The sequence below is a fragment of the Dasypus novemcinctus genome, chromosome 9, assembly GCF_030445035.2.
Source record: "Dasypus novemcinctus isolate mDasNov1 chromosome 9, mDasNov1.1.hap2, whole genome shotgun sequence".
Classification (NCBI taxonomy): Eukaryota; Metazoa; Chordata; class Mammalia; order Cingulata; family Dasypodidae; genus Dasypus; species Dasypus novemcinctus.
Window position 1 is genome coordinate 9,308,677 of NC_080681.1, and position 26,979 is coordinate 9,335,655.

A 26,979-nucleotide genomic window follows, 5' to 3' on the forward strand; every position below is an offset into this window, starting at 1 on the left:
GTGTGGAGGGGTAGGCGTGGGCTGGAGGCTGTGAGCCTGGATGGAGGAATCGGCCGGAAGAGTCCTGCCGGTTTCTGAGGTTAAGTGATTCTGGAAGGGTTCTGGAAAGGAGAGGAGGGAGAAGGTTGGGGGTAGGGCCACGAGGAGGCGCTCACAGCTCCGGTGGCCCCAGCGGCCTTCCCACCGCGGCCCCGCCCACCGCTCGCCTGTAATTGGTGGAAAGATGCGGCCGGTGGGCGGGGCCTCTGGGCCCTCCTTCCCAAGTGAGAGGCTGAGAAATCCTGGAGATTTCCCGCAGAGCCCCTGCCAACCTTCTCCTGGGGGCCTGTGGTGGCCCTGGAGACCCCACCTGTCCCTCTTCAGCGTCTTGGCTCCCCAGGAGGGACAGCTTCAACTAAGGGCCTGCCTCGGGTGTGAGAATAGGGGATTCCCCCAACAGGGCAGGGTCGGGGGGCTCTGAGAAGCCCATCAGCGGCTCCTTCGGGCCGCACCCCTCTGCGGGGATCTTTGAGGGACGTAGGACCGGGTGTTGGTCAGCCAGGCTCTCCTCACCGATCCGTGGGTGTGGCCCCCCGTGGTGCAGGCATCCAGCGGCAGCAATCCCGGCTCGTTGTTAATGCCACGGGTATGAATGACGAGTCCACCTTTCCCTTCTACAGCACGATTGAACTGCCAGAGCCCTTTCACACACATTATCTCGCTTCACCCTCACCATATTTTTTTGTAGGGGGCATTTTCCTAATTCTGCAGATAGAGAAAATCACGCTGAGAGATCAAGTGCTTTGTCTGAGGTTGGACAGCAAATAATAAAAAAATCTCAGTATTTGTTTATCACCCAGGGTTGCTCCAAAAGGGACTTGAGCTAGCTTACAAGGCATATAGCAAGATTAAAATTAAGTGTAAAACATGCAGATGTAGCAAAAGGAAAAGTGAAAGAACGTGAAGCAGAGTCCAGAGAGGCCACTACACAAAATGCATGAGAATTAGGCCACCCCTCTGACTTCAAGCATTCTATCAGCTAATGGCAAAAAAGGGAAGCACCGTGGCTGAACTCTATGTCCATAAAGCAAAAGAAAATCGGTGCTAAGGAAAAACAAAGCTATTCCTGGATGTAGGACAGGAAGCAATTTTTACCGCGGGCCACACAGAGCAGAACACAAAAGACATGGGGACGGGGCTGATTCAGACGGGGCCCTTTGAATTCTGAAAGCTGATTAATACCTGTAAGCCTCTGTCTCTTCATCTGAGGGTTAATGATACAACCCAGCTCATCAATTTGTTGTGATGAGTAAATGAAATTAAGAAAAGACAAGATTTAGAAAATCAAGTCACTGAGATTAACATATGTAACGCCCTGTCACACTGTACTTAATCAGGGCTCCCCAAGCTTCAGGGGAAACCAAAACATTGGGTTAATGAGTACAGTGACTATGATTCTCACTGACAGCTTTTCAGAAAACCAAGCTGCTCTGGCACGGGAGTTCCGAGGTGGGTCCTGGGGCTGGGTGCCTGGGTTCCGGCCACATCCCCCTCCCCTTTAGCTAAGTGGGTGGGTGAACTCATCTGTAAAATGCGGGAGAGAATGAACCTGCCCCGTGGAGTCTTTCTGAGGATTAAAGGAGAGAACCCACACCGAGCTCCCGGCCAAGGGCTTGGCACACGGCAAGTGCTCTTTGAAAGCTAGCTACTAGGACTATCTCTAAGGTCCTTCCTTAGAACCAGCCTTGCTGTGGTGGAGGTAGGCGCCCAGCTTTCCACTGCCACCCATGGGTCTTCTTTGTGTGTCCCCTGAAGCCCTGCACCCTGAGCTTGCATCTGGTATTTGTATTTCAGTGGGAAAGTGAGAGACCAGTACTCCCAGGTGATCTAGCTGTTGGAGAACTTCTAGCATCAGCTGGGCCAGACTTTCAGGGCCTCCATGTTCTGCTCTGTAAAATGGGTGGTCTTTGTCATCTCTGAGGACCCTTGAGCTCTAACGCTGATTATCACAGTGAGGTCTTGACTCAGAAACTCCTCACTGCAGAAGTGCCTGTTGGGAATTCCTTACAGAGCAGCGTTAGGCAGACCCAGCTCCCACTCTGGCCCTCACTGCCCAGAGATCCCGGGGGGTGGGGGGTGGGGCTAGCGCAGGGCTGCCGGGTGCTCTGCAGAGCCCTGGGGGGTGTGGCTGGCAGTGAGCCCACGTGTACAGAAGCCACCCCAGGTCCAGGAGTTGGTGATGCCCCATTGCCAGGCCTGGCAAGACGGGGCCTGGGTCTGTCTGGGAAGAAGCTACTTTTACTCCCCTTTGGGGCCTCGGCTGGCACAGGCAGGGAACAGCTTTGTCTCATGCTTGAGAGGAGAGGCAGATGGGGATGGGGGAGGGGGAGAAAGGGGTCAGAGGGGAAACGCGGCGGCTGTGTGGGAGGACAAGCTGGGCATCAACTTGGAGAAGGAACCTGGGACGTGGACACGGCGACCCAGGAAGCAGCAGGAGATGGGCCGTGCCAGGGGTGTGGCCTGTAGGGGACGGCCTTTTCTTGATGCCAGGCTAGGCTGCTTCTGAGCTGGGGGATTTTCCAACGTTCAGTGCAACGAGGCAGTTTTTGGTCACCCAACCCCTCGAGGATTGGGAGGGAGAGAAAAGGAAGGAAGGACCTATAAGTCCTGCCCTCCCGTTCAGGCACCCCTCCTCACCGTGACTGCCTCGGCAAGCCCTGGTAAAGGGGCAGGCAGGAGCCCGAGGCTCTCCAGCCCCTCCAGCTTCTCCAGCCTCTCCAGCCCCTCCAGCTTCTCCAGCCTCTCCAGCTACTCCAGCTTCTTCAGCCTCTCCAGCTACTCCAGCTTCTCCGGGCATCCCTCTCCACCCCACTCCCAAGGCCCTGCCTGAACTGTCCCTTCTGTGATTCTGCCACTCTGCTCTGGGTGCCTGAATGGGTGGAAATAGCCATCAGTGTCACCAGCTCACCAGTGGGCGCCATTAGCTGGCTCCAGCAGAACACGCGGCCTGTAATTTTTGGAGGAGTTACAGTAATGGAGCTAATTTGGAGTTTCGTCATCGCGGTCCCTGGTGAGCAGCGGGTGAGGGAGACCTGGGACCTCGTTCAGTGCAACCTCCCGGTGAAGAGCTCTGCATTTCCTCGGGGGTCTTCGGGGCCGTGGCCCGCCTGGCCTCATCTCCTCTCCCGCACGGCTGCTCTCTCCTCCCAGGGATGCGTTGTCAGAATGCGGCTTGGGGAGGCACTCAGGCTGCAGAAGGCAGCTCCACCGCAGAATGAAGCCAGATGGGGCAGGACCTTTTTGGTTAAATGAATTAAGGGCCTGCTCTGCAGTAGACACCGTGCAAGGTGCTGGAAGCTCATCAATTCATTGAATGTTCACATTCGACCCCATTCTGTGGACGACTCCTAAGATTGTTGGCTTCCGTTTTTACAACTGAGGAAGCTACAGCTTGGAGAGGTAGTGACTGGACCATGCTGCTGGGGAGGGAGGGACTGGGATTTGAGCCCAGGGCTCCGAGCTCTAAGTTTAATGCTTCTCCTAATCGCACATCTAGATGAAGGCCAACAAAATGCCTGGAGATTTGCAAAGGCCAAGGAAACCGAGTTTGTGCCCTGGAGAAGGAGGCTGGAGTGAAAGCTTGGACAGTCTTCAGGCCTTTGAAAGCGAATGCCGGAGCTGTGATGACGCCCCAGGAGGCAACATCAAGGAGAACTTCCTCCGTTCCAGGAGCGGGAAGCCCTGGAAGAGTGCTGCTGAGTCTTTTAAAGGCAGGCATCAGCTGTTAGGGTTACCGTGGCCCTGCTTGGAGGTGGGGGCCGCACGCCCTGGCCCAGCCCTTGGGATCTCCTGCCGCCTGGTCCCACGTGACTGCAGCCGCCTTGCCGGGACCCACATCGAGGGACCGCATCCCGGGCTAGGGCACAGTCAGCTCCCCCAGGACGCTTGCAGGGGCTGCAGCCATCTCCTCGCCTCACCTCAGGACCTCAGGAAGCAGGAAAATGAAAGTGAGGAAAATCCCTGCAGGAGACAGAGGGAGGCACCTCATCTTCTCACGATTTCTTCACGTCCGCGTTTCCCCTTCGCAGTCCTGACAGCTGCGCCCTGGACAAACTCAGATGGGGAGACTCACGCAGGGAGAACCCGGGTCCTTCCACGGAGCTGCTGCGTGGGGACAAGAGCTTCTGGCCCACCACCAGCTGCCTCCCTCCACGCCGTTTCCCACGAGGCGGTGTCCACGGGAGCCGTTTAGTGTTTAGTGAGATGATGACAGAACAGGTGCTTTTCGTGAGAAATGACGGGCCGAGGCCGGGGTGCTGGCACGGGCTGGTTTAACTGAGCAGGAGATGGATCCTCCCGCCATCTATAATGCAGGTTGACACCATCCATTTGTCTCCTTCCAAGAGGAGGCAGGCAGGGGCAGGCGGAGGGGAAGGAAATACTCCTCAGTCCCAGCAGTTTCTCCTCCAGTACTTCCTGCTTCCAAAATGCTGAGAATTTTGACTTCAAAACCCATAGGTTTTCATCTGGTCCCCAACAGTGGGGAGAAGGGGTTAGGGGAGGGGGTGGGGGTGGGAGTCAGGTACCCACAGATGATTCCCCAGGAGGCTGGATGGGGTGCTAGAGAACAGCAAGACCTTCAGAGTCAACAGACCTGAGTCCAGATCCAACCTTGACTCGCCTTAGGCGAGTTACTTAACCTCTCCGAACTTCAGTCCTGTTATCCATAACATGGCAATGATCCTCCAAGGGATGTTGTACGCATGAACTGAATTTAATGTATATTATGTGCCCAGATCGGTCCCTACCTAACAAGTAGATGCTCCGTAGCTCTTAGGCCCCTTCTCCTCTTTTGACTTGGACTTTGATGGCCAAAATAAGTAGGGTCAAAGAAGTGGAAGAGATGTGAAGTACCTGCCACCAGCTACTGGGTGTCTACCCAACTGACTCTTCGAACTCAATAAGACAACAATTCTCAGTGCCTGTGACTCTTCTGGAGGGCTTGGTAAAGATTGTGGGGCCCCATTCCATGGATTTCTGAGTCAATAGCTCTAGGGGGAGAAGGGTGGGCAAAGGATGCTGATGCTTCTGGTCAAGGAAGCACACTTGGAAAACAGTAAGGAATATTTACAGAATGAGGCCAGTTGTCTTTAAGGCACCACAAAATTCATTACTTGACCTCCAGTGTTCTTCAGCCCTCTCTATATTTGGGTGAGGTACCTTCTTGCTAAAATTTACTATCCAGGGAAACTTACAGTGGACAGGGAAAAGGTACAGGGCAACGGCGAGCTAGCTGCTCTAGGAAAGCCCAGGAATAGCCAGGACCCCACATGACATTGACCCATTGAAAGCCTTGTTTGTACCTAGCAGTGGAGAAGAGACCCTTTCATGGTCATAAGTTTTTCTTGGCAGCTCTGATATTTAGTATTCTCCATTGCATCCCAGGTCACAGAGATTCTAATAGGTTCTGACCCAGGGCAGCTCCAGAATCTCTTCTTTTGCCTTATGTTTCAAACATGGGGCTACAAAAAAACCACCTGGAGTGTTTGCCAGTAATTCAAATACCCTGTCCCCACCTCACAGATTCCTACCCAGTAGATCTTGGGTGCAGCTCAGGAATCAGGTTCCCGCCATCCTAAGTGACTCCGACGCAGGAGATCTTCAGACCACACCTTGAGGAATACCTCATGTGGCTCTCTGTTGATGTCCTCTGCCCTGAAACCCTCTTGCTCCCCACAACTGCTCCTGGGCAGTCCAAAGGCTGAGGTTCAGCAAGGGCCCACACGTCTCACCAATTCTTTCACCACCTTCTTCACCAAGACAGTCCAACAAAGTTGAGTTGCTCGTCAATTCAATAAATACTTGTCGATATTTATTCTGTGTTAAATGCAAGGTACTGTGCTCAGTACTGGGAACACAGAGGTGGGTAAAAAAAAACAAGACTGGGACTAGGATCAGGCAAGCAAGCAACCTAAGGCACCAAGTTTAAGGGGACACCTTGGAGGAGACTCAGGGTCAGGCACAAACCAGAGCGGGAGCATCTCCTTAACTTTTGTACCCTGGACACCCCATTTGCCTCATCCTTGACCCAGCCCCTGTCCTTTGGGACCCCGCAGTCTGGAGTGGAGAGTGTGTCTTTGACCTGAAGGACGAGTGGGCATCTGCCATGTGAAGAGTTGGGGAAAGAATGGTCAAGAGAAGGGAACAGAATGCACAAAGACTGGGGGCCAAGCAGGAACACTTGGGATATTTAAGAAGGTGAAAGAAAGCCTGTGTAGCTGGCAAGCAGTGAGAAGGGCTGGGGTTGACGAGTGGGGCCCCATCATGTATGCCCTGTTGTTCCTGGTAAGGGAACATGGGCAGGGGGCAAAGGGAGCAGGGGGGCTAGGAAGCAGTTGATGAGGGCAGGTGAAAGACGATGATTTGACCCTCTGCTGTGGCACGGGAGATGGAGAGACGTGGGTGGACTGAACTCTAACTTGAGGCTAAAATTGACTGAGCTTGGTGAGGAACTAAATGTGAAGAAGAAAAGTAGGCAAGCCTCAAGGATGATGTCTCGTTTTTGACTTGAGCAACCGGGTAGATGGAGGAACCCTCTCCTGAGCTGGGGGAACTAGGAGGAGGCTATAAATGGAAGACCAAAGTTCCCTTGGGAGCATCTGAGAATCTAGATTTCTGTGAGACCGTCCCACAGAGCTGTTGTGTTGGAGTATGAGCCTGGAACCCAGAAGAGAAGTCTGTGACGGGGCCATAAAGTTGGGAGTCACAAGCATGGAGCTAGATGGTCATTAGCATCAAAGGACTGGATGGCTGAGGAGAGAAGAGAGTCCAGATGTGAGTCCTGGCAAATTCCACTGTTCAGAGGCAAGCACGGGAGGAGGACTCTGCGGAGACTGAGAAGGAGCAGCTGGAGAGGTGGGAAGAGAACCCCAAGGGAGTAGATGTTTCAAGAAGAGTGCATTCAATTCTCTCAAAGGTTAGAAAGAAGCTCTTCACAGAGCAGCCTCCCATGGCAAGACTGAGAGAGCCTGGGCCCACAGAGAGATGACGAAGCGGAGGCCACCGTCATGATCGGTCCAGCGTGCACCTTGGTTGAGACCACAGCCCTGCCTGTTTGGCACCCCCCAGGCCACCTGTTTGTACAGACGGTCCTCGGCTGTCCCAGGAGCCCATCCCCACCAGGACCTGGGCATCTTCCCCTGCTACCACAGCCCCGAGCGGGGCAGAGATGGGATGCCTGCCGTCTCCCCGGTGGAAACCGACAGCTGTTTGACAACCACACAGCAGGGCAGGAGGCAAGGAATGAAGGCGGATGCTCATCGTTAACTTCATTAATGTGCCGTTTCTGCCCCCGCACCTGCTCCTTCTGCTCGCCGGCGTTAATGAAGATGCCAAGTGGAAGGACGGGTCCGAGGAGAGCCCGTTGCCTCTCGTGGACGAGAACCCCATGCTGCTGGCTCTCTGCCCTGACCAGCCGCCGCCTGCATCTCTTTCTCCAACGGCCCCGAACTCAGCTCCCCTCGCGCTCCTTTCCACCCCCTCGCGGGCCCTCCCCTCCTCCGCCCACCTTTTTAAAAGTCACTGGGAAGAAATCTGTACCTCCCAGTGTGATTCTGACTCACGGATATTTGCCCAAAAGTAATGGTGCGTGTGAGGCACCAGACCTCTTTTTCAAGGGCAGGTTCACAAAGGAGAGACTGAGAAAAGTTTCCTAAATAAAACCATCTGTTTCCCCGAAGATGCTCAGATACAGCAGCATTTCCCTCCCGCGGACGTGCGTTAGTCTCTCAACGGGTCCCCTGGAGCGGGCCCAGCCACGGGGCTCCCCCCTGCTCCCCCCGCACCTCCGTTCTCCGCAGGCTGGAGGGCCGCCCCCTCCACGCCGCAGGCTGCAGCCCGAGGATAGGAGAGCTCCTCGGAGGGGCCTCCATTCCGGGCGATCGTTTATTCATTGCCCTGCAAAGCCCACAGGGCAGGAAAGCACTTGAGAGAGCAGGTGGGTGCAGAGCTCAAAACAAGCACGGCTTGCCCAGCACCCAGCACCCAGCAGGGAGCCCCCGGGCGCCACAGCAGGCACATCCCGCCCTCCCAACTAGGCCGCCCCGGGGATTCTCGCCGGAGCCCCGGGGGCCCAGGCCTGGGGAGGAGCAGGGCACGGCCCACCTCACCCAGGGCGGGCGCTCACAGCAGGAGCCTTCTCTGCGCACCCCGGAAGAGGAAGGGGGACGGAGCTGAGCCCGGCGTGCGGGCGCAGGAGCTGCCTGGAGGGACCACCTCGCTCTCCGCCCCTCGGCCCCCACCCCCTCGCCCAGGGTGCCGCCAGAGCCTGCCCACGTGGCCTGAAACGCCTGGCCTGCGCATGAGGGCGTTGGTAGCACCTGTCCTTAGACCTCTACCTCGCAGGGCAGTGGGACCCTACCCGCGAGGCAGACCACCCCCGAGGCAGACCAGGCCATCAGGGGAGGTGACCCCAGAGAAGCTAAGAGGACAGCTGGCCTGGGGAGAGGAGAGCTGTCCAGGACAGGGGTAAGGAGAGGTTTCGGCTGGGGAGCGGCAGGGGAAGAGGCGTGGAGGGGAGAAAGACCCTGGAGAGTCTGGGGAGGGGAGAGCCGTAGAGGTGTCCTGGTTCACCTGTGGGCTCTGGAGTTGGGTTGTCTCAGTTCAACTTCCATCTCCACCACTTACTAGTTGTGTGTCCTTGGGTCAGTTGCATAGCCTCTCTGAACCTTGATGTCCCCCTGTGAAAAATGGCGCTAGGATGAGCTCCCATCTCACTGGGGCCGGTGAAGTTGGTATGGCTCGATGTGCAGGTCCTTGGGACAGGATGGCACACGATAAGCACTGGCTAAGTGGAAAGTGAGGCTGGCGAGAAAGGCCAGAGCCGAGGCATGAAGAAGCTTGAATGCCATGGATGTGATTCTGTGAATACCTGATTTTCAAACTGACTCCTCAGAGCTCCAAGGAGGCGGCTGAGGAGTTGAAGGTGACACTCTGAGGGCCCTGTCTCTGGGCCACTTTTCATCTCTGTTACGTATTTGGGCTTCCAGGTGACAGTTCACTTGGAGAAGGGGTTTTCATTTTCCAACTACGAAGCAAATGTGAAATGGGAAATTGAGCAGGAGAGCGACCCTCTGGCTACAGCCGAGGATGAGCGGCAGGCAGTGGACAGAGAGGAATTAGAAAGCTGCGGTGGTCCAGAGGGGAGGGGTCATAGCTAAGGTGGTGTTGTGGGGGGACATGAGAGGGACTCGGAGTCTGGGGCTATTTAGAGAAAGAATTTGCACGGCTTAAACTGACTGACTAGAGGCTGAAGGCGGGAGAGAAATCTAGAGTAATTCTGACTTCCTCTCTTTGCCCTGCCATCATGCAACTTCCCATTTTCACTACTTTCTTTTTTTTTTTAAGAGTTATTTTATTTATTTAATCCGCCACCCCCCTCTTGTTGTTTGCGCTCGCTGTCTGCTTGTCTTCTCTTTAGGAGGCTCTGGGAACCAAACCCGGGAGACAGGCATTCAGTCGCTTGAGCCAACTCAGCTCGCTGGCGTGTTGTGTTTCTCATTGTCTTTCCTCTTTTTTTTTTTTTTTTTAAAGATTTATTTATTTATTTAATTCCCCCCCCCCCTCCCCTGGTTGTCTGTTCTTGGTGTCTGTTTGCTGCGTCTTGTTTCTTTGTCTGCTTCTGTTGTCGTCAGCGGCACGGGAAGTGTGGGCGGCACCATTCCTGGGCAGGCTGCTCCCTCCTTCGCGCTGGGCGGCTCTCCTTATGGGTGCACTCCTTGCGCGTGGGGCTCCCCCACGCGGGGACACCCCTGTGTGGCACGGCACTCCTTGCGCGCATCAGCGCTGCGCATGGGCCAGCTCCACACGGGTCAAGGAGGCCGGGGGTTTGAACCGCGGACCTCCCATATGGTAGACGGACGCCCTAACCACTGGGCCAAAGTCCGTTTCCCTGTCTTTCCTCTTTATGTCTCTTTGTTGCATCATCTTGTTGCAACAAGCTCACTATGCCTGCCCATCACACCAGCTCACCTCCTCCAGGAGGCCCTGGGAATCAAATCTGGAACCTTCCATGTGGGGGGTGGGAGCTCAAACGCTTGAGCCACATCTGCTTCCCTTAACCACTTTCAAGTCTACTTTCAAGTCTACAATTCAGTGGTATTAATTACATTGAAAATATTGGGCTACCATCGCCACCATCCATCACCTAAACTTTTTCAACACCCTCAACAGAAAGTCTGTTCCCATTAATAACAACTCCCCATTCCCACCCCCACCCCCACCCCCAGCCCCTGGTAACCTGTCATCTACTTTCTGTCTCTATGAATTTGCATACTCTAGGTATTTCATTTCAGTGAAATCCTATAATATTTGTTCTTCTGTGTCTGGTTTATCTCACTCAACAGACTGTCTTCAAGGTTCATTCATTTTGTAATTTATATCAGAATGAAGTTCTGAATATTGAATAATATTCCACTGTACGGATAGACATTTTGTCTCTCCATTCATCTGTTGATGGATGCACGGGTTGCCTCCACCCTTGGCGTTCGTGAATAATTCTGCTATTCACATCAGTGTACAATTATCTGTCTGGTCCTTGTTTTCAATTCTTCGGGCTGTATACCTAGAATTGGAATTGTCAGGTCATATGGTAATTTTCTGAGGAACTGCCAGACTGTTTCCACAGTGGCTGCACCATTTTACCTTCCTACCAGCAAAGGATGAGGGTTTTCATATCTCCATATCCTCTTCAGTACTTGTTATTTTCCACTTTTCCTAATAATAGTTATGCTAGTGGGCGTGAAGTGTATCTCATTGAGTTTTGATTTGCATCCAGCTAAAGATGTTGAGCCTCTTTCAAGGCTTTATTGGCCATCGGTATATCTTCTTTGGAAAAGTATCTTTCAAGTCCTTTGCCCATTTTTTTGGGTGCGAGTGTGTGTGGGGGGTCTTCTTGTTGTTGAGTTGTAGGAGTTCCTCAGAGATACATGGTGTCCAAATATTTTTTCCTGTTCTGTTTTCACTTTCTTCACAAGCCAGCCGCTTCCGTTCCTCCAGAGGCTCTGCTTTACACTTGGAATAAAGTCCCGGTGGCTCTCCAGACCTACCACATCTGGTGATGTCTCCCTGAGCACCTCTTCCTCCTGCCCTCGCCCCTTTCCTGCTGCATTTCAACCACGGCAGCCCCTTTCCAGGCCCCCACAGATGGGGCCGCCAGACCGGTGCCCCTCTCCTTGCCATCCCCTCTGCTCAACACTCTTCTGCGACTCCTCCTTACCTTTCAGGTCTTGAGTGGCCTTCCCAGGCCACTCTGTCTAAAGCCCCCCCCTTCTCACTCCTCCATCTCTCCAGGCCCTGGTTCACTGGCCACACCGGGACTCTCTCCTGCTCAGTGTATGTTTGTGGTTGTCCTGTCCCCTGCCCCCCCGCCCTAGAATACAAGCACCTGGAGGGCTAGAACTTCATCTCTCTCTGTCCACATCCCCAAGCATTTAGGAGGTGCTTAACGAATGAATGATAACATGAAGAAGGCCTCTGGCTTGGGTGTCTGGGTGGAAGGTGACACCGTGGATTGAGTGGGAAATAGGAAGGAAGAACAAGTGTAGAGATGCTCGCCCATAGCCCCCCAGTCTCATCTGTGCTGCTCCAGCCTCCCCTCCACCCCCTCCTGCCCCATGCTCTCTGGCCACATCTTTCCTCATCTTTTTAGATCCTTCTCCCTCAAACGGTACCTCCTCTAGGAAGCCTGCCCTGAAATCCCTGGCAGAGATTATGGTGCCCTCATCTTCTCTTCCCCATCTTCTCCACACCTCCACTGTGCACTCATCAAACCAAATCAGATGACCGACGTGTGTGACTTTCTCTCCCCTGACCCAAGACTGTGAGCTCTTTATACTGAGAACAATAATAGTAACTGTACCACTAATAATAGCAGCTAATACTTACTGCCAGGCACTGTCACTATGCTAAGCACGTTACACAAATTGTCTCATGCAATCCTTACAACAACCCTGTGCGGTAGGTACTATTATTAGCCTCATTGTACAGATTGGGGAACAGAGACGGAGAAAGATTAAGGAGTTTGTCCAAAGTCACATGACTCATACGTGTGAGAGCTGGAGCTTCGCCCCAAGGCAGCCTGACCCAAAATCCTCGTTTTCAACCATCTATTCACCAGCCGGAAGTTACTGAGTACTTACTCTAGGTCAGGCACTGGGCTAGGGGTCGGCGCTGTAATGGAAATGAAGCCAGACCCCTTCCCTGCCCTTCAAGAGCCCCCCATCTACGGAGGAACCAGGCGCAAATCATATAATCCCCTAAAGCAATGCTACGGGACCTGCTCTGATGACGAGCTCAGTGGTGCTACGGGAGCAGGTACCAGGGCTGTTGACGGAGTCCCAAGTTCAGGTCTCCACCTCTGGACCCCCAATACCAAGCCCCGGGCCCAATCCGAGGGGTTGCGCCCTGGGTATTTCTTTCCCCACTGGAGCTGTCTCGGCTTCGTGCCCAGCCCTTGCCCAGGCCCCGCCATCCCAGGGTAACTTAATAGCCCTTCCTGCCTGGGTCTTCAGAGATCCTTTTAGGTCCCTTGTGGCCTTCCTGAAAGTGCAGCGGATGCCTCTCTGCTGCTGCTGAGAGATTCAGACAAGCCACTTAACGATTAAGAGAACAGAAGTGTTCTCTAAGAGATGGGGAAGCAGCGCTCTCTCCTCACTCAGCCCGGAGTCCCAAGACGGGCACGGTGGCATCGACGCCGCTAGCTACCTACTTAGGAGGAAGCACGTGGGCCCTGGAGAAGAACAGAACATTTGGGGGCAGTGAGGGCTGAAGGAATGAGAGCATTTCGACACGAAATTGCTAGATTCCTCGAGACGGGCAGTAGGCACCGGTTAAGCCTGCTCGGGCCCTCTCAATCGGTGATGGCTGATGACGGACTTTTCCAGTCTGAATCGTGTGTTCTTGTGATTGGGCACAGCTTTAAAGATAGATCATCTGGGGGGAGGGGATGGAGCTCAGTGGTTGAGCACCTGCTTCCCATGTACAAGGTCCTGGGTTCAATTCCTGTTACCTCCAAAAAAAAAAAAAAAGATCATCTAGGGCAACTCCACGTAACAGACAGAAGCCTGGAGCTGTGAAATAACCTGCTCAAGGTCTCAGCTGGTTAGCAAGAGAGGGTCTGAAGTTCAGGCCTCCTGACTCACCGTTCACGGCTCTTTTCTGGGCAGCCCTCAGATAGGACCTTTTTTTCTTCTCTGCCCAGGGCTGAGTGCATGAGAGAGAGAGAAGTGCTTTAACAAGCTGTGGCAGATGGGCCCTGGGCAGCCAGTGAGAGCCACGCTAGGCTCTTGTGCCCAGACACCCAGGGTGCTGCAGCCAGGGGAGGGCTCCGCTATTATGGGCAGCAGTGTCAGGTGGACAGGTCACACGCCAGGACAGTTTGCGTGGTTGCCAGCACCCTCCTCCCGCTCCCTGGCAGCAGGCCCGCCCCCCTGGAGCCCCAGCCAAGACTCTTTTAGCCACCTGCTATGGAGCTCGGGTCCAACCTCTCAGCGCCTGGGTCAGAGGCGCTGAGAACGCCACGCTGGCTCCTGCCACTTTCTGGACATCGGGGCCCTCTCCAGCAGCAGGGAGCCCGTTACCAGGCAGGGCCCCTCCGGCAGCCTCTCCTGGCAGCAGAGGAAGATGAAAGCGATGAGGCACCGCCGCTCTGCAGCCCCGTACCCCTGGTTTTATTAGAGCCGGCAGCCACAGGCATGCTTAATGAGGATAGGAGGCCGGCGTGAGCGCACCAGGAGGGCGCACGGGATCTGGGGGGAGACCTCCTGAGAAGGAAGGCAAGGCAGGAGGAGGCCCTGCCAGGCCGGGAAGGGGCGTGGCCACAGGACGTGCTGTCTCTGCTCAGCTCCCTTCTCTCTGTTTACTCAAAATGAGCCTATTTCTTTTCCTTGATCAAATAACCCCGTTCTCTGCCTACTGCGTGCGCGGAGTAACAGAACGGCCCTCCGTCTACCCAGTCGAGAGCTGCTAACTCGCCGCCAGGCCCGGTGGGACCCGTCGGCCCACGGCAGAAGCACGGGACTGCGTGTCCCTCCTGCCTCCCAGACGCGGTGGCACCTGCCCGAGGCCCTTCGCCCGTCTGCGCCCGCGGAGGCAGGTGGACTTCTCTCCGTGGCGCTGTAGATGTGGCCCTCGCGGGCGCCAGCCTGCTCCGGGAAAGAAGGCACGCGCTGGGCCCCGGCTCTCCCCCAGGGACCCATCCTGGGGGCTCACTGTTCACCCTGAGGTCTCCCTCGTGTCCCCAGGCAAGCCTCCCAAGTCCAAAAACAAGTCAGCTCAGGACCTGCTCCCCGCCCCCCAAAAAAGAGAGGCTGTGAAAGCTCAGCTCTTCCCCTGTAGGATGGCAGCGGTGGGGCAAGGGGTGGCAGCCTTTTTTTTAATAATTAATTTTTTACAAAAGACGCTTTAGATTACATAAATGTGACATAACAAAATATACGGGGTTCCCGTATGCCTGACTTGCCCCCCCTGCCTCACGTTCCCCCATCACCAACATCCTTCACTGGTGAGCTGCATTTGTTATAGCTGATGAACCCATATTGAAGCATTGCTATTTACCGTGGACTATAGTTTGCATTCTGTCCCGCACAGTTTTGTTAAGTTATGGCAAAATAGGCAAGGGCCTGTATTCGTCACTGCAATGTCATGCAGGACAAGTCCAATGTCCTAAAAGTGACGGCAGCCTTTTGCTCATCCCCCCCTTGCCTCCCCGCTCCTGAAGCAGTCGGAGCATGCAGATTCTTCCCAGGCGCCTTACTCCATCGCAGCTCTCACACTGAGAACCATTCCTTTCTGCCAAAACGCAATCAGCTCTTTGCACGGGCCCTTGCAGAGCTCCTGTTGCGTGGCTGGGGGGTGCCTCGGAAGCACGAGCAGGTGTAGGGCAGAAGCCCCCGTGCCCGAGGGGCCTCTGGCCTCACGTTCAGCTGCATGGGAAGCCGGGGCAGAGCTTCGGGGACTTGGAAACGGCTGCGAGAGCACGCTCCAGGGACGCGGGGAGAGGGGCTGCAGGGCAGGCCTGGGGGAGCGTTGCTGGGGCACGTGGCCCTGGCCCTACCGCGTAGGCACGACTGTCGGAGCGAAACGGAGATGGAGGCATTTGGGCAAAAGGGCCCGAAGCCAGAGGGCTGGCAGGGGGACCAGAGAGAGACAGAGGACCCAGCGGGGAGGCCGGCGGCCCCAGTCATCGAGGGCCCTGGATGCAAGCTGAGAAGTTGGGCCTTGGTTCCGGGAGCCAAGCCTGGGGCCCCCGAGGTGTTTGGGCAGAGGTGAGCTGTGACAGCCTGCAGCGGACTGATCGGGGCCCAGGGTCTGCTCTCCTAACTTCTCTAAGTTGTGCACACGGGGGACAACGATGTAGCAGAGCACACGATAAAATGCAACTGGTCCCCGTGGCGCTGCTGCGCTTATCGCACCCAGAAAGGGCAGCTGCCACCCGGGGAATGACCGAACCTCGGGGGATTATCAAGGGACCTAAGGGAGCTGGGCTTCTCCGCGGCCCTCAGGGCCTTGGTCAGAGAGGAGACATTCGGCCAGAGGCACCGCCGAGTGGGAGGGGGACAGCCAGGCTCCCGCCATGCCAGGTCACAGGGCACAGGGCAAGTTCCCGGGGCTGCCTCCCGTGACCTCCCCTGGGGAGACCGAGAGGCACCCGAGGGAGACGGGGACCCCGGCGCCTGCTGCCTGCTGCTCTTCGTTGTTCTCGGGTCTTTGAACCGGTGATGGCCCCGCTCGACCGCCGAGAGCAGTGCCTCGGGCAGGCACTCGGGGAACAGGAGCGAGCCAGCGAGGGAGCCCGGGGATGAGGCTGTGGTCTAGGAGCTGGGAGCTGGGTGGGGTTGGGTGGCTGGGAGAGCTGCTGCAGCCCTGAGGGTCGGAGGCCAGCCGCCTCTCCTGCCGCGAGGCCCGGCGCAGCGAGTCCCAAGTTCCTTCTCCGGGAAACAGAGGCAATCAGGGCGAGGCTCCCTGCCTCGTTCGTAGAACTCTAAAGCCCAGAAGCTCTGGAGCTCTGCAGGTGGCCGTCTTGGCTCCCGGGCTCCGCGGAGGCAACGGGGTCCCGCTGGGCGGGGAGGCGTCTCTACAGGGTGCCGAGCTCTGGCCCCAGCTGGGGAGCGGGGGTGGAAGGGGTCCCACTCCCGCAGCCCCTGGGGTTTGATTGGGGGGTGGAGTGGGGGGGGTGGGAGAAGAATGAGACACAAATCTAGGGCCGGGGAAAGTGTGGGTGTGAACGCCACCTAGAGGAGATCCTTGGAACCACACGCTCCTGGGGGGGTGCCGGAGGGGTCGCCGAGGATTATCCACGCCTGCGGCCAAGCCTCCAGCGGCTCTAGGAGTCTCCCGAAAACGGTCCTTCTGAAGAGAACGGACCAATGCCTTGGCTCTTCTCTTTCTCAGAAGTCCCGTGCTCAGGCAGGCCGTCCCTGGCCAATCTTTCTAAAATTTCAAAATCAGTAGCCTCTTCCATAGGCATTTCATATCCCCTGCCTTATTTTTTTTCAGCACTTTTCACTAGCACGTTTTATTTATTTAACGTTTTGCTGTCCATTTCCCTAATGAAATGTAATCCCCATGAGGGCGGGGACTTTTGTCTATTTTGTTCTCTCCTACAACCCCAGTGCCCCTCTCAACACCTGCAAGCACGTAGCAGGTGCTCAATAAAAATCTGTTGGATGAATGAATGAAAAATATGGCTCAACCTGAAATCAGAGCCTCCCCTCAAACCTGGGAGGAAGCATCCCGATAGCCTGGACCCCCAGCCAACCTCAAAGCCGGCAGGGGGCAGCTTTCACGAGGCCAGCGCCCCCCTCCACCATGTGGGGAGCAGGCAGGAGGAAGAGGAAGATGTCTGGCAAGCAGTGTTGACGACAACGGATGGACAGCCTCGCCTTTTTTGAAGCTTTCCTAGTCCGTGCTGCCCAGGAACTTCCTGGGATTTGGGATTCCTGGCCATGATGATTCAGGGGTCAGGAGAGGCTCCTGACCAGGTTTGTCTGTGAAGGGTGATCACATTTAAGAAGGGACAACGTGACTCCAAGGCCTGCCATCCCACACGGGATGGAGGAGCAGAAGTCTCCTAGACTGGCAGAACGTCCCCATCAGGGCAACGGATTCCTCCTGCCCTGAGAGCTGGAGTTAGAATGGTAGGTGTGTGGCGGCAGACTTGGCCCAGTGGTTAGGGCGCCCGTCTACCACACGGGAGGTCCGCAGTTCAAACTCCAGGCCTCCTTGACCCGTGTGGAGCTGGCCCATGTGCAGCGCTGATGTGCGCAAGGAGTGCCCTGCCACGCAGGCGTGTCCCCGCGTAGGGGAGCCCCACACGCAAGGAGTGCGCCCTGTAAGGAGAGCCGTCCAGCGCGAAAGAAAGTGCAGCCTGCCCAGGAATGGCTCTGCACACACGGAGAGCTGACACAGCAAGATGGCGCAACAGAAAGAAACAGAGATTCCCGTGCCACTGACAACAACAGAAGCGGACGAAGAAGAAGACGCAGCAAATAGACACAGAGAACAGACAATCGGGGTGGGGGGGAGGGGAGTAAAATAAATAAATAAATAAATCTCTTTTTAAAAAAAAGAATGGTAGGTGTGTGAGGGAAGAGGTAAGGAAGCTGTCAAGGCAAAGGGATGGACCCCAAATGACCGAGTTGAGGGACAGAAGCAGAAAAGAATGTCAGATCTGCCGGCGGAGGGAACCCCTGATGACCAGAGTCTCTGTCTTGCACAGGGCTTTGTCACAGCCTTCCGGCCAGGACTGAGGGAGGGAATGGGGTCAGAGTCTGAGAAGAGGGCGCTGGAGGAAATCAGCTGAGGGCCACAAAGGGGCTGGCAGGCCAGGGTCCGCAGGGCAAGCGAGGCCGAAGCAGAGTGGCAAGGACTAAGACCAGAATCTGAGCAAAACGCAGAGGGAATATTGAAGAAGGCAAATTCCGCTGAAGAGGCTCACTGCTAGCCTTCGCTGCCCTGCCACTCCCGGCATGGAGGCCAGCCCTGGGGGGCTTTTATATTTTTATTTATTTCTCCCCACCCCTTCATAGTTTGCACTTGCTATATCTGTTCATCTTCCTTGTTTCTTTAGGGGGCCCTGGGTGCCAAACCTGGGACCTCTGATATGGGAGGGAGGTGCCTAATCACTTGAGCCACCTCCACTCCCTGCTTTGTTGTGTTCTCGTTATGTTTTTCCTCCCTGCATCTCTTGTTGCATCATCTTGTTGCATCAGCTCGCCACGCCTGCCGGTTGCGTCAGCTCGCTGTCTTCTTTAGGAGGCACCAGGCACCTCTGCTCCCTGCTCTGTTGTATCTCTCATTATGTTTTTTCTTCTTGTGTTTCTTGTTGTGTCACCTTGCCGCGCCTGCCCGTCACGCCAGCTCGCTGTCTTCTTTAGGAGGCACTGCGCTCCGAACCAGCGACCTCCCGTGTCGTAGGTGGGAGCCCAGTTGCCTGAGCCACACCCGCTTTCCCCTTGGGGTCTTAAAGACCTGGCACTCTGCTTCCAAGAGCTTCTCCTGGGCCCCAGATTTCCCCCGCAGCAGCTTCCGGGCGAGCAAAGTTCATCTGCGCTCTTGTCTGCTTCTCTGCAGGAAAGCGTGGATTTGGGAGAGATCATGTTCTCCCTCTGCTACCTGCCTACCGCAGGCAGGCTCACCCTCACCGTGATCAAATGCCGGAACCTCAAGGCGATGGACATCACAGGCTATTCAGGTACCTCCCGGACCCAACCTCCCTGCCGTGTGGCCTCCCAGCGGCCCAGACTTTAGGGCTTGGATGGGGTGTCTGGAGACAATCGTGCTTACTACGGTAGGAGGAGCACTAGCTCTGGAGGTAAACCACCTGGATTTGCATTCCATCTCTGCCACTTCCTTGCTGTGTAAATGCTTTGGTTTCCTCATCTGAAAAACAGGACTGATAACGCCTTGCACAGGTAGCTTTAAGGATAAACAACTTAATTCGTCTCCAGGGTTCAGAACGTGTCAGAGCCATAATAAACCCTCGCTGGACCTCAGCTATCTTTATCATCCTTTCTCTTAGAAAAAGAAGAGCATAAGACGTCAGGAAAATATCCCCAGTTTAGAAGAGGCCCTCGGCCCTTCTGAAGGGTCACGCCAGCTGTAAACGAGTGGAGGTCTGTGGGTCCACACGGCCTACGGTGAGCCTGTGCGGAGTCAAAGGGGCAAATCGGCTGCAAAGCAAAGTGCCTTTGTATTTGAGTTTTTCCCGCAGGGCTCCTGGCCTCAACCTCAGCACCAGAAGAGCTGCAGGGCACAGCAGGAGAAATAGATTTCTATTCTAGCAACAGAGGAAATGCTCCTTTGGGGGCAGCCACGGAGACCTGCGGGCTGGACAGGGTGTCAGAGGTTAATCCCTGCCCTAGGATCCCACAAGTCCCTGTAGGAGAAGGCATTTAGAGTTTGGAAATAACAGACGAGTAGCTTGAGTCCTAGCCTCCTTCCCGCTGTCAGCTCAGGCTGCGCTAAGAGGTGAAATGGGGTGAAGCCTCCCGAAGAACAGGCACAGAATAGCAAATGCAGGGGAAAAATTCCCTAGTTTCACCACTTCCCAGCCCCCATTCCATGAACCTCTTCTGATGATGATTAAAATAAAACCACTCAGGAGGTTCCTCTGAACTTGGGTAATAAGTCAGGGATTTTTCATGTTATTGATTCATTGTGTATTTCCTGGAAAGTGCCTTAGTGTAATCACGGTTGCCATAAAGAGGTGACAGTCCAGCCAAAAACACCTGGACCCAGATGCACGCCAGTGCAGCCGGAAGGTGATGAGGGATTAGGCCTTGGAAACTGAGGTTCCAGGGAAAGGTGGCTGGGAAACACTAAAGCCATGTGTGTTTACTGCAGCTCTGAAGCCCGGGGGGCCCCGGTCCAGCCTCCTTTGCCTCTGTGTGCTCGCCTCTTCAGGGACACAAGCTCCCCCCAAATCGTGCCCTCCCTGATGCCTCTTCCCCCGGGGCACACATTAGGGCACGATGAGGAGCTTAAAGAATGTCTTCTGACACGTGAAAGGCTCTTACGCAGCCGCAAGTCTGCTTTCCCCAAATACAAACAATGAAGATTTAATATCAAAATAAGTATGAACCAGGGACAGAAGTTCACCAAGGACTCAGGGATGCTGAGGAAAGGAGGATCTTGCCGCCCAAGTCCCCACACTATCTGCTCTGATGTAATTAAACTGAAGTGCTAGAGAGTGAGCTGACGGTGAGGTCACCGAGGTCATCGTAAAGCCCGCTGCGAAGCAGAGGATGTGGGCTGAGCGACTTCTCCGTGTCTCTGTGTGTTACGTTCTAACCTTCCTCTCCCCGTTGCCCCTCTTTTCGACCTGAGTTTGGAACCCGGTATAAACTGTTGGCTTGATTCTGAAAATGCAAGGAATTTTTGTCAGGGATTTCTATTTTGTTCACTCATGTAAGCAAGTGCCTGGAATAGCGTATGGCACGTAATAGGCACTCAATAAATCTGTATTGAAGGAAGAATGAAGGAATGGATTTTTAAATTATTTTTATTTGCATTTATTGTATGCTGATGGTATGCCCGAGCCGTAAGTTTTTGTTTCTTCAGTTTCCTCCGGGAGAATGACTGAATTTGTAGCGGGAGGAACCTGGTTGGAGGATGCACGTGCTCTGCGTCTCATACTGGGTCTCCTGTTTTTGAGAATTAGTTGGAGGTTTCCTTCAGCCCAGACTGGTTTGATATTGCACTAAACTAGGGAACAAATGGAGCTTACTTAGTGGCTGGTCTTGGTTTATGTGGCCCTGACCTCCAAAAACAAGAACCTGGGTGCAGATGTAGCTCAAGTGGTTGAGCACCTGCTTCTCACATATGAGGTCCCCCGGGGACCTCCTAAAAACAAAACAACCCACCTCTCATTGGGGAGCAGATATGGCTCAGTGGCGGAGCACCTGCTTCCCATGGACAAGGTCCTGGGTTCAGTTCCTGGTACCTCCTAAAAAATAAACTAATTAAAACAAGAACCTTCCTATTCTCCTTGGTCTACACTACTTCTGAGGCAATTCTCTAAGCCTATCTGCCGGAACCATGAAAGTAAAAATAATACAAAATAGTAGCAAGGATCAGCATGCCGTAAAGTGGTGGTGAGTGAGTCAGCCCATCCCACTTCAGCCACTTCTGGTCTGTACTGCTGAGTCTAGTGGCTAGAAATGTGAGCTTTGGGGTCAAAGAGGCCTGAGTTCAAGTCTCAGGCAAGTCTTTAAATCTCTCTAAGCCTCGCTTTCCCCATCTATAAAACGAGGATGATTATAATAAATTGTTTAGCAGTGATGTGAAGTTTCGATGGTATGATGTCTGTCAAGCTCTTAGCATAGTGCCTGACACATAGTAAATGATGACTTTTCACGACAAAGAGGCTGAAATGCATGGCTGGTCTTTGTGCCCTCTCCCTCAGCTCCGCGGAGCACCAAAGGCTGCTGGGGAGGGAAAGAGCCTCAGGGGTCATCCGGGGCCACAAACTTTTGCCCCAGACAACCCCAAGGGACAGTCATCTCTCTGCCGAGCCTCTTGGAGATTTTCGGGTCCTGCATGGGTAGCATACCCACTGACTTTTATAAATCGGGTATGTCCTACAGGGGGGGATGGAGTTGGAGAAGGGAGCCAAGACTCTCCCGGTCAGTAATAAGGCGTTTGCCCAGTGACCCCTGGGACAGGCGCCTCTGCCCGCGTTTTTCCAAGCCTGGTGACGTGGGAGTGTGTGGAAACAGGCATGGCAGGGGAAGGAGGCCGCATGTAAGCCTGCTCAAGCCAGAAGCCGCTTTGCCAGGCAGTGTGCACCCTTAGGGGGTTTAGAGGCTGCCCTGTTAAAGACAGGTCCTGGAGCTAGCTTTCCCCCACGCCGCCTTGGCCTGAACAGTGCCCCGGGGCATATGCACAGAGAATGCAGCCTGTGGCAGCTGGAGAGCCGTCTCAAAAATCCTCCTTTCTGTGCCCTGAAAATTCCCCCAAGACAGAGCCCTTTCAAATGCGTAGTCAGAGACAACGGCAGGTTGATTCAACACCCGAGGGTCTCCCCGGGTCCCCCATTAAACCCAAGTGTCCCCATGGCTAAGGCACAGCTGCCACTGTTGCATTGGTTCATCTACAGCTCATTTAGATGTCTGTGAAAATGCTTTCATGGCCTGGAGTTACCTGCAGGTGCTGCGGTTTCCTCTAAGTGTCCACCATGAGGGGCTAGTGGGTGCTTGGATGCCCTGCAGGAGCCAGTGAATACCCCAGCCAGGGGGGGCTGGCGGCTTTAGCCCGCACCTCTGGACAGATTCACAGGAGCCCTGGCTTCCGGGCAAGACGGCGTGTCAGAACACCAGCATCTCAAAAGCTATCATTACCTGCGAGCGGCCCTCCCCGTTCTTCAGCTGCACAACATAAATAGCAATTACGCTGGTGAGCAAGACACCTGGGCTGTGGGGTACAATAGGTGTCAGTTCACTCGGATGAGTAGAAAATTTCAGGGTAGAGAGATGACCATGAAATGCCCATTCAGAAAACGAAAGAAGAGACAGCAATGGGAGGCATGTGGGAGTGCAGGAAAAAGACACCCCCTATTTAGAATGTCTCTCTGGATGGAGAGGATCCAAGATCCCCCTGAGAAATGAAATGTCTCCCGGCGGTCCCAAATGGCATGGGATCCGCCTTCACTCGCCCTGGCCGCAGCGCCGTCCTCCTCCACTGCCCAGAAGCAGGAAGGGAACGGCTCCCAGGGAAGCAGAGAGCAGGGCCACCGCTGCCCTGCAGGATGCCGAGCGGAGATGAGCTTATCGGGACGACGGGACTCGGTCATGTTGTCGGGTGAGAAGGTCGAGAACGCTTCGGGACTGTCGCTGTTCAATTTCCTCCAGCTCGTTGCTACTCCTCAGGCAATAGAGCTCTATTTTTACCCCCCTTATGCTTTGGTTAATGATGCTAGGATAAAAAACAGAGACAAAGAGTCCAAGTCGGTGAAAGAAATTGAGTGCCTCTGTTCGGCTTCACCACCCTTTGGAGCCAGCTGGCCATCTTGGGGCTGAGACTTAAAGCCATGGGCCCATGGGCAGATGGCTTGTCTCATTTGGGACCAGCTTCCCCATTAGTGAAAGTCCATTAAGCTCTCTCCCAAGAATACAGAGGTAGCTAAAGACTCTATTTATTAAGCCCTGTGCATCCTCAGAGACAGGTGTGCTACATAAATACAAGGTGATTCAATTATTTTAACAACACACTGATGCCATCTGATGAGCGACAGTCGGTCTAGGGCTTCCATCCCTCTGCTGCAAGTGATGCTTCAGAGCAGCTGTTTAACACAATCCCTTCCCGTTCCACCGCCTTGGCACAGATCCCTACGTCAAAGTGTCCCTGCTTTGTGACGGGCGGAGGCTGAAGAAGAAGAAGACAACCATAAAGAAGAACACTCTCAATCCCGTCTACAATGAGGCCATCATCTTCGACATTCCCCCGGAGAACATGGACCAAGTCAGCCTGCTCATCTCCGTTATGGATTACGACCGGTAGGTGTGGGTTGTGGATTATGATCAGTCGGTGCGGGTTGTGGATTATGATCGGTCCATGCGGGTTATGGATTATGACCAGTAGGCATGGGTTATGGATTACGACCAGTAGGTGCAGGTTATGGATTACGATCAGTCGGTGCAGGTTATGGATTACGATTGGTAGGTGTGGGTTGTGGATTACGATCGGTCCATGCAAGTTATGGATTATGACCATTAGGCATGGGTTATGGGTTATGACCGGTAGGTGCGGGTTATGGATTACAATCGGTCAGTGTGGGTTATGGATTATGATCAGTAGGTGCAGGTTATGGATTACGATCAGTAGGCATGGGTTATGGATTACGATCGGTAGGTGCAGGTTATGGATTACGATCGGTAGGCATGGGTTATGGATTATGCTCAGTCGGTGCGGGTTATGGATTACGATCTGGTAGGCATGGGTTATGGATTATGCTCAGTCGGTGCGGGTTATGGATTACGATCGGTAGGCATGGGTTATGGATTACGATCAGTCCATGCAGGTTATGGATTACGATTGGTCGGTGTGGGTTATGGATTACGATCAGTCGGTGTGGGTTATGAATTACAATCGGTAGGCATGAGTTATGGATTATGACTGGTAGGTGCAGGTTACGGATTACAACCAGTAGGTGCGGGTTATGGATTACGATCGGTCGGTGCAGGTTATGGATTACGATCGGTAGGTGCGGGTTATGGATTACAATCAGTAGGCATGTGTTATGGATTACGATCGGTAGGTGCAGGTTATGGATTACAATCAGTCGGTGTGGGTTATGAATTACGATCGGTAGGCATGAGTTATGGATTATGACCGGTAGGTGCAGGTTACGGATTACAACCAGTAGGTGCGGGTTATGGATTACGATCAGTTGGTGCGGGTTATGGATTATGATCAGTAGGCATGTGTTATGGATTACGATTGGTAGGTGCAGGTTATGGATTACGACCAGTAGGCATGGGTTATAGATTACGATCAGTAGGCATGGGTTATGGATTATGATCGGTCGGTGCGGGTTATGGATTACGACTGGTCGGTGCGGGTTACGGATTACGACCGGTAGGTGTGGGTTATGGATTATGACCAGTAGGTGTGGGTTATGGATTACGATTGGTCGGTGCGGGTTATGGATTATGACCGGTCCGAGCGGGTTATGGATTATGATCAGTCCATGCGGGTTATGCATTATGATCGGTAAATTAGGGTTATGGATTACGATTGGTCCGGGCAGGTGAGGGTTATGGATTATGAGCGGTAGGTGCGGGTTTTGCATTACGATCGGTAGATGTGGGTCATGGATTATGACCGGTCCATGCAGGTTATGGATTACGATCGGTAGGTACGGGTTATGGATTACGATCGGTCCATGTAGGTTATGGATTACAAGCAGTAGGTGTGGGTTATGGATTACGATCGGTCCGTGTGGGTCATGGATTACAACCGGTCCATGCAGGTTATGGATTACGACTAGTCCATGCGGGTTATGGATTACGATTGGTCCGTGCAGGTTATGGATTACGACTAGTCCATGCGGGTTATGGATTACGATCAGGTGGTGTGGGTTATGGATTACGATCGGTAGGTGTGGGTTATGGATTATGATCGGTAGGTGCAGGTTGCCAGAGGCCACGGTCCCCTCCCGTCTCCACTCGCATCCGGTACTGGATGCCTTGACCTTGGACCGTGGGGTTAGGGGCTCAGGTGCACGTTGTTCTCTAATCTGGCTCCGCCCAAGAAGGGTACAGAATTTGGAGGAAGAGCCTGGACCCCGCTAAGCAGAGGGCTAAGCTCACCCTGCCCAGCTGGCCCATTTGCATCAGGGACAGCTCCGCTCATCAGCGTCCCGGGACAGGAGACCCTGGAGTCTCCCTGACTGCTCCTGTTCCTCCACCTGGCACTCAGCCTCATCCCCTGTCCTCCAAAACGCCTTTTGGCTGCAGCTGTCACTGTCACTCCGGGATGGCCATGCAGCCGTTGAGCTGCCCCCTTCCCTCCAGCTGCTGCCTTGGTCCACACACAAAGGGCACCCCTTCCGTAAAGGCTAAGTGTTCCCGGCCCTGCCCTCCTCAAGAACCTTCCCAGGCTCCTGTTGTCCCGCTGGCCCCCCTGACGCTCAAGACCTTTCAGGCCCTGGACACAGCCTAGCCGTCCAACGCGACCTCCCCTTCCTCAGATACTCCTCTTCTCTTCAGCGTATCCAAATCCTGCTCTTCCATCAAGGCTGGCTCGAAAGCATTTTTCTCGCCAGCGGCTGTGGCTCCTTCTCTCCAGTTGTCACTTTAGGCAGGAGAGAGAGACACCAGGCAGTGAAGCGTTCACCCTGGAGCTTCAGCACAAGTTCTCGGGAGCAGTGGGTGCTCGGTGAGCGTATCTGCCTGTGATTGATGCTCTCGCCGGTTGAGTCAATCACATCGCAGCCGCCGGGGGTATGGAGAGGTGGTGCTCGAAACGGTTTATCTCCCATTGCCCATGTCTCCCGCGAACTTGTGCTGTCCTGGCCGAATCAAAGGAAGAGCCTGACCCCTCCCAAGTCAGGCCATCCGCCCACCGTTTCCTGGGATTCCAGACATGGTTGCAAGCCTTTGCTCACCTGTCTCCAAGGTGCTGCCCACGTCGGTCTCGAGAGCCCCGAGTTGAGAGCCGGACCTGCTCGCGGGGTTGCGGGCCCCAGGGCCTCGCCCTCCGAGGGCCGTCCGGTCACCCCGCTGGGCCCTGTGTCTCTCCCGCAGAGTGGGCCACAACGAGATCATCGGGGTCTGTCGCGTGGGGATCAGCGCCGAAGGCCTGGGCAGGGACCACTGGAACGAGATGCTGGCCTACCCACGGAAGCCCATCGCGCACTGGCACTCCTTGGTGGAGGTAAAGAAATCCTTCAAAGAGGTGGGTGAGGTCGCGCCTGGGCCCTGCACGCTCGCTGCATGGCCGCCTTGGCTGGAGAAGGGCGATCGGCTTCCGCGAGCCCCCGGGCCTGGCGTGGGAAGGGGGCAGTGCAGGCCGCGTGCCGCTCGCCCGGCGTGTGAGCAGTAGACGGGGGCTGGGGGAGGGGGACGGTGGGAAGCCACCCGACGGAAGACCCTGACGCGGGGGTGCCAAAAGCAAAACCGGGTCCTTGATGGGAAAAAACCCAGCCCTCAGAGGACGTCTGTGCAGCCGCTGCACGATGCCAGGCCCGCTGTGCTTCCATGAGGCCCCCGGGTCCTGATCCTCCTTCAGGAGCAGGTCCCAAGTAGAGCGAGATGAGAACGTGGCAGGGAATCCTCTCCCTGCGGGGGCAGTGAGTTCCCAGAGGCTCGGGCCAGTTGGCCGCTTGGCAGTTTTCACCGCTCGGGGGGGAGAGCCGAGGGCAGGTGCCTCCTCTCGGGAAAGCTGGTCGGGGCGGGTAGCTGGGCTGAAGGGGTGGGGCCCAGCCCGACAAGGTGGAGCAGA

At 54.9% G+C, this 26,979-nt stretch overlaps 1 protein-coding gene across 4 annotated transcripts in view; it reads left to right on the top strand.

The window, feature by feature from the left end:
* The window catches only part of SYT6 (synaptotagmin 6), a 63,874-nt gene that overhangs the window by 29,187 nt on the left and 7,708 nt on the right, over positions 1–26,979 (top strand). For 2 of the 4 annotated variants that reach the window (XR_011649597.1, XM_058303010.1), the window contains exons 4-6: positions 18,610–18,730; positions 23,360–23,531; positions 26,283–26,433. Coding sequence is in view for 2 of the 4 variants with exons in the window: in XM_058303010.1 (XP_058158993.1) it covers positions 18,610–18,730; positions 23,360–23,531; positions 26,283–26,433 (444 nt within the window). In the remaining 2 variants the exon portion in view is untranslated. The remainder of the gene's footprint in view (positions 1–18,609; positions 18,731–23,359; positions 23,532–26,282; positions 26,434–26,979) is intronic. The other 2 variants (XR_011649598.1, XM_058303011.1) reach the window with 1 other exon arrangement.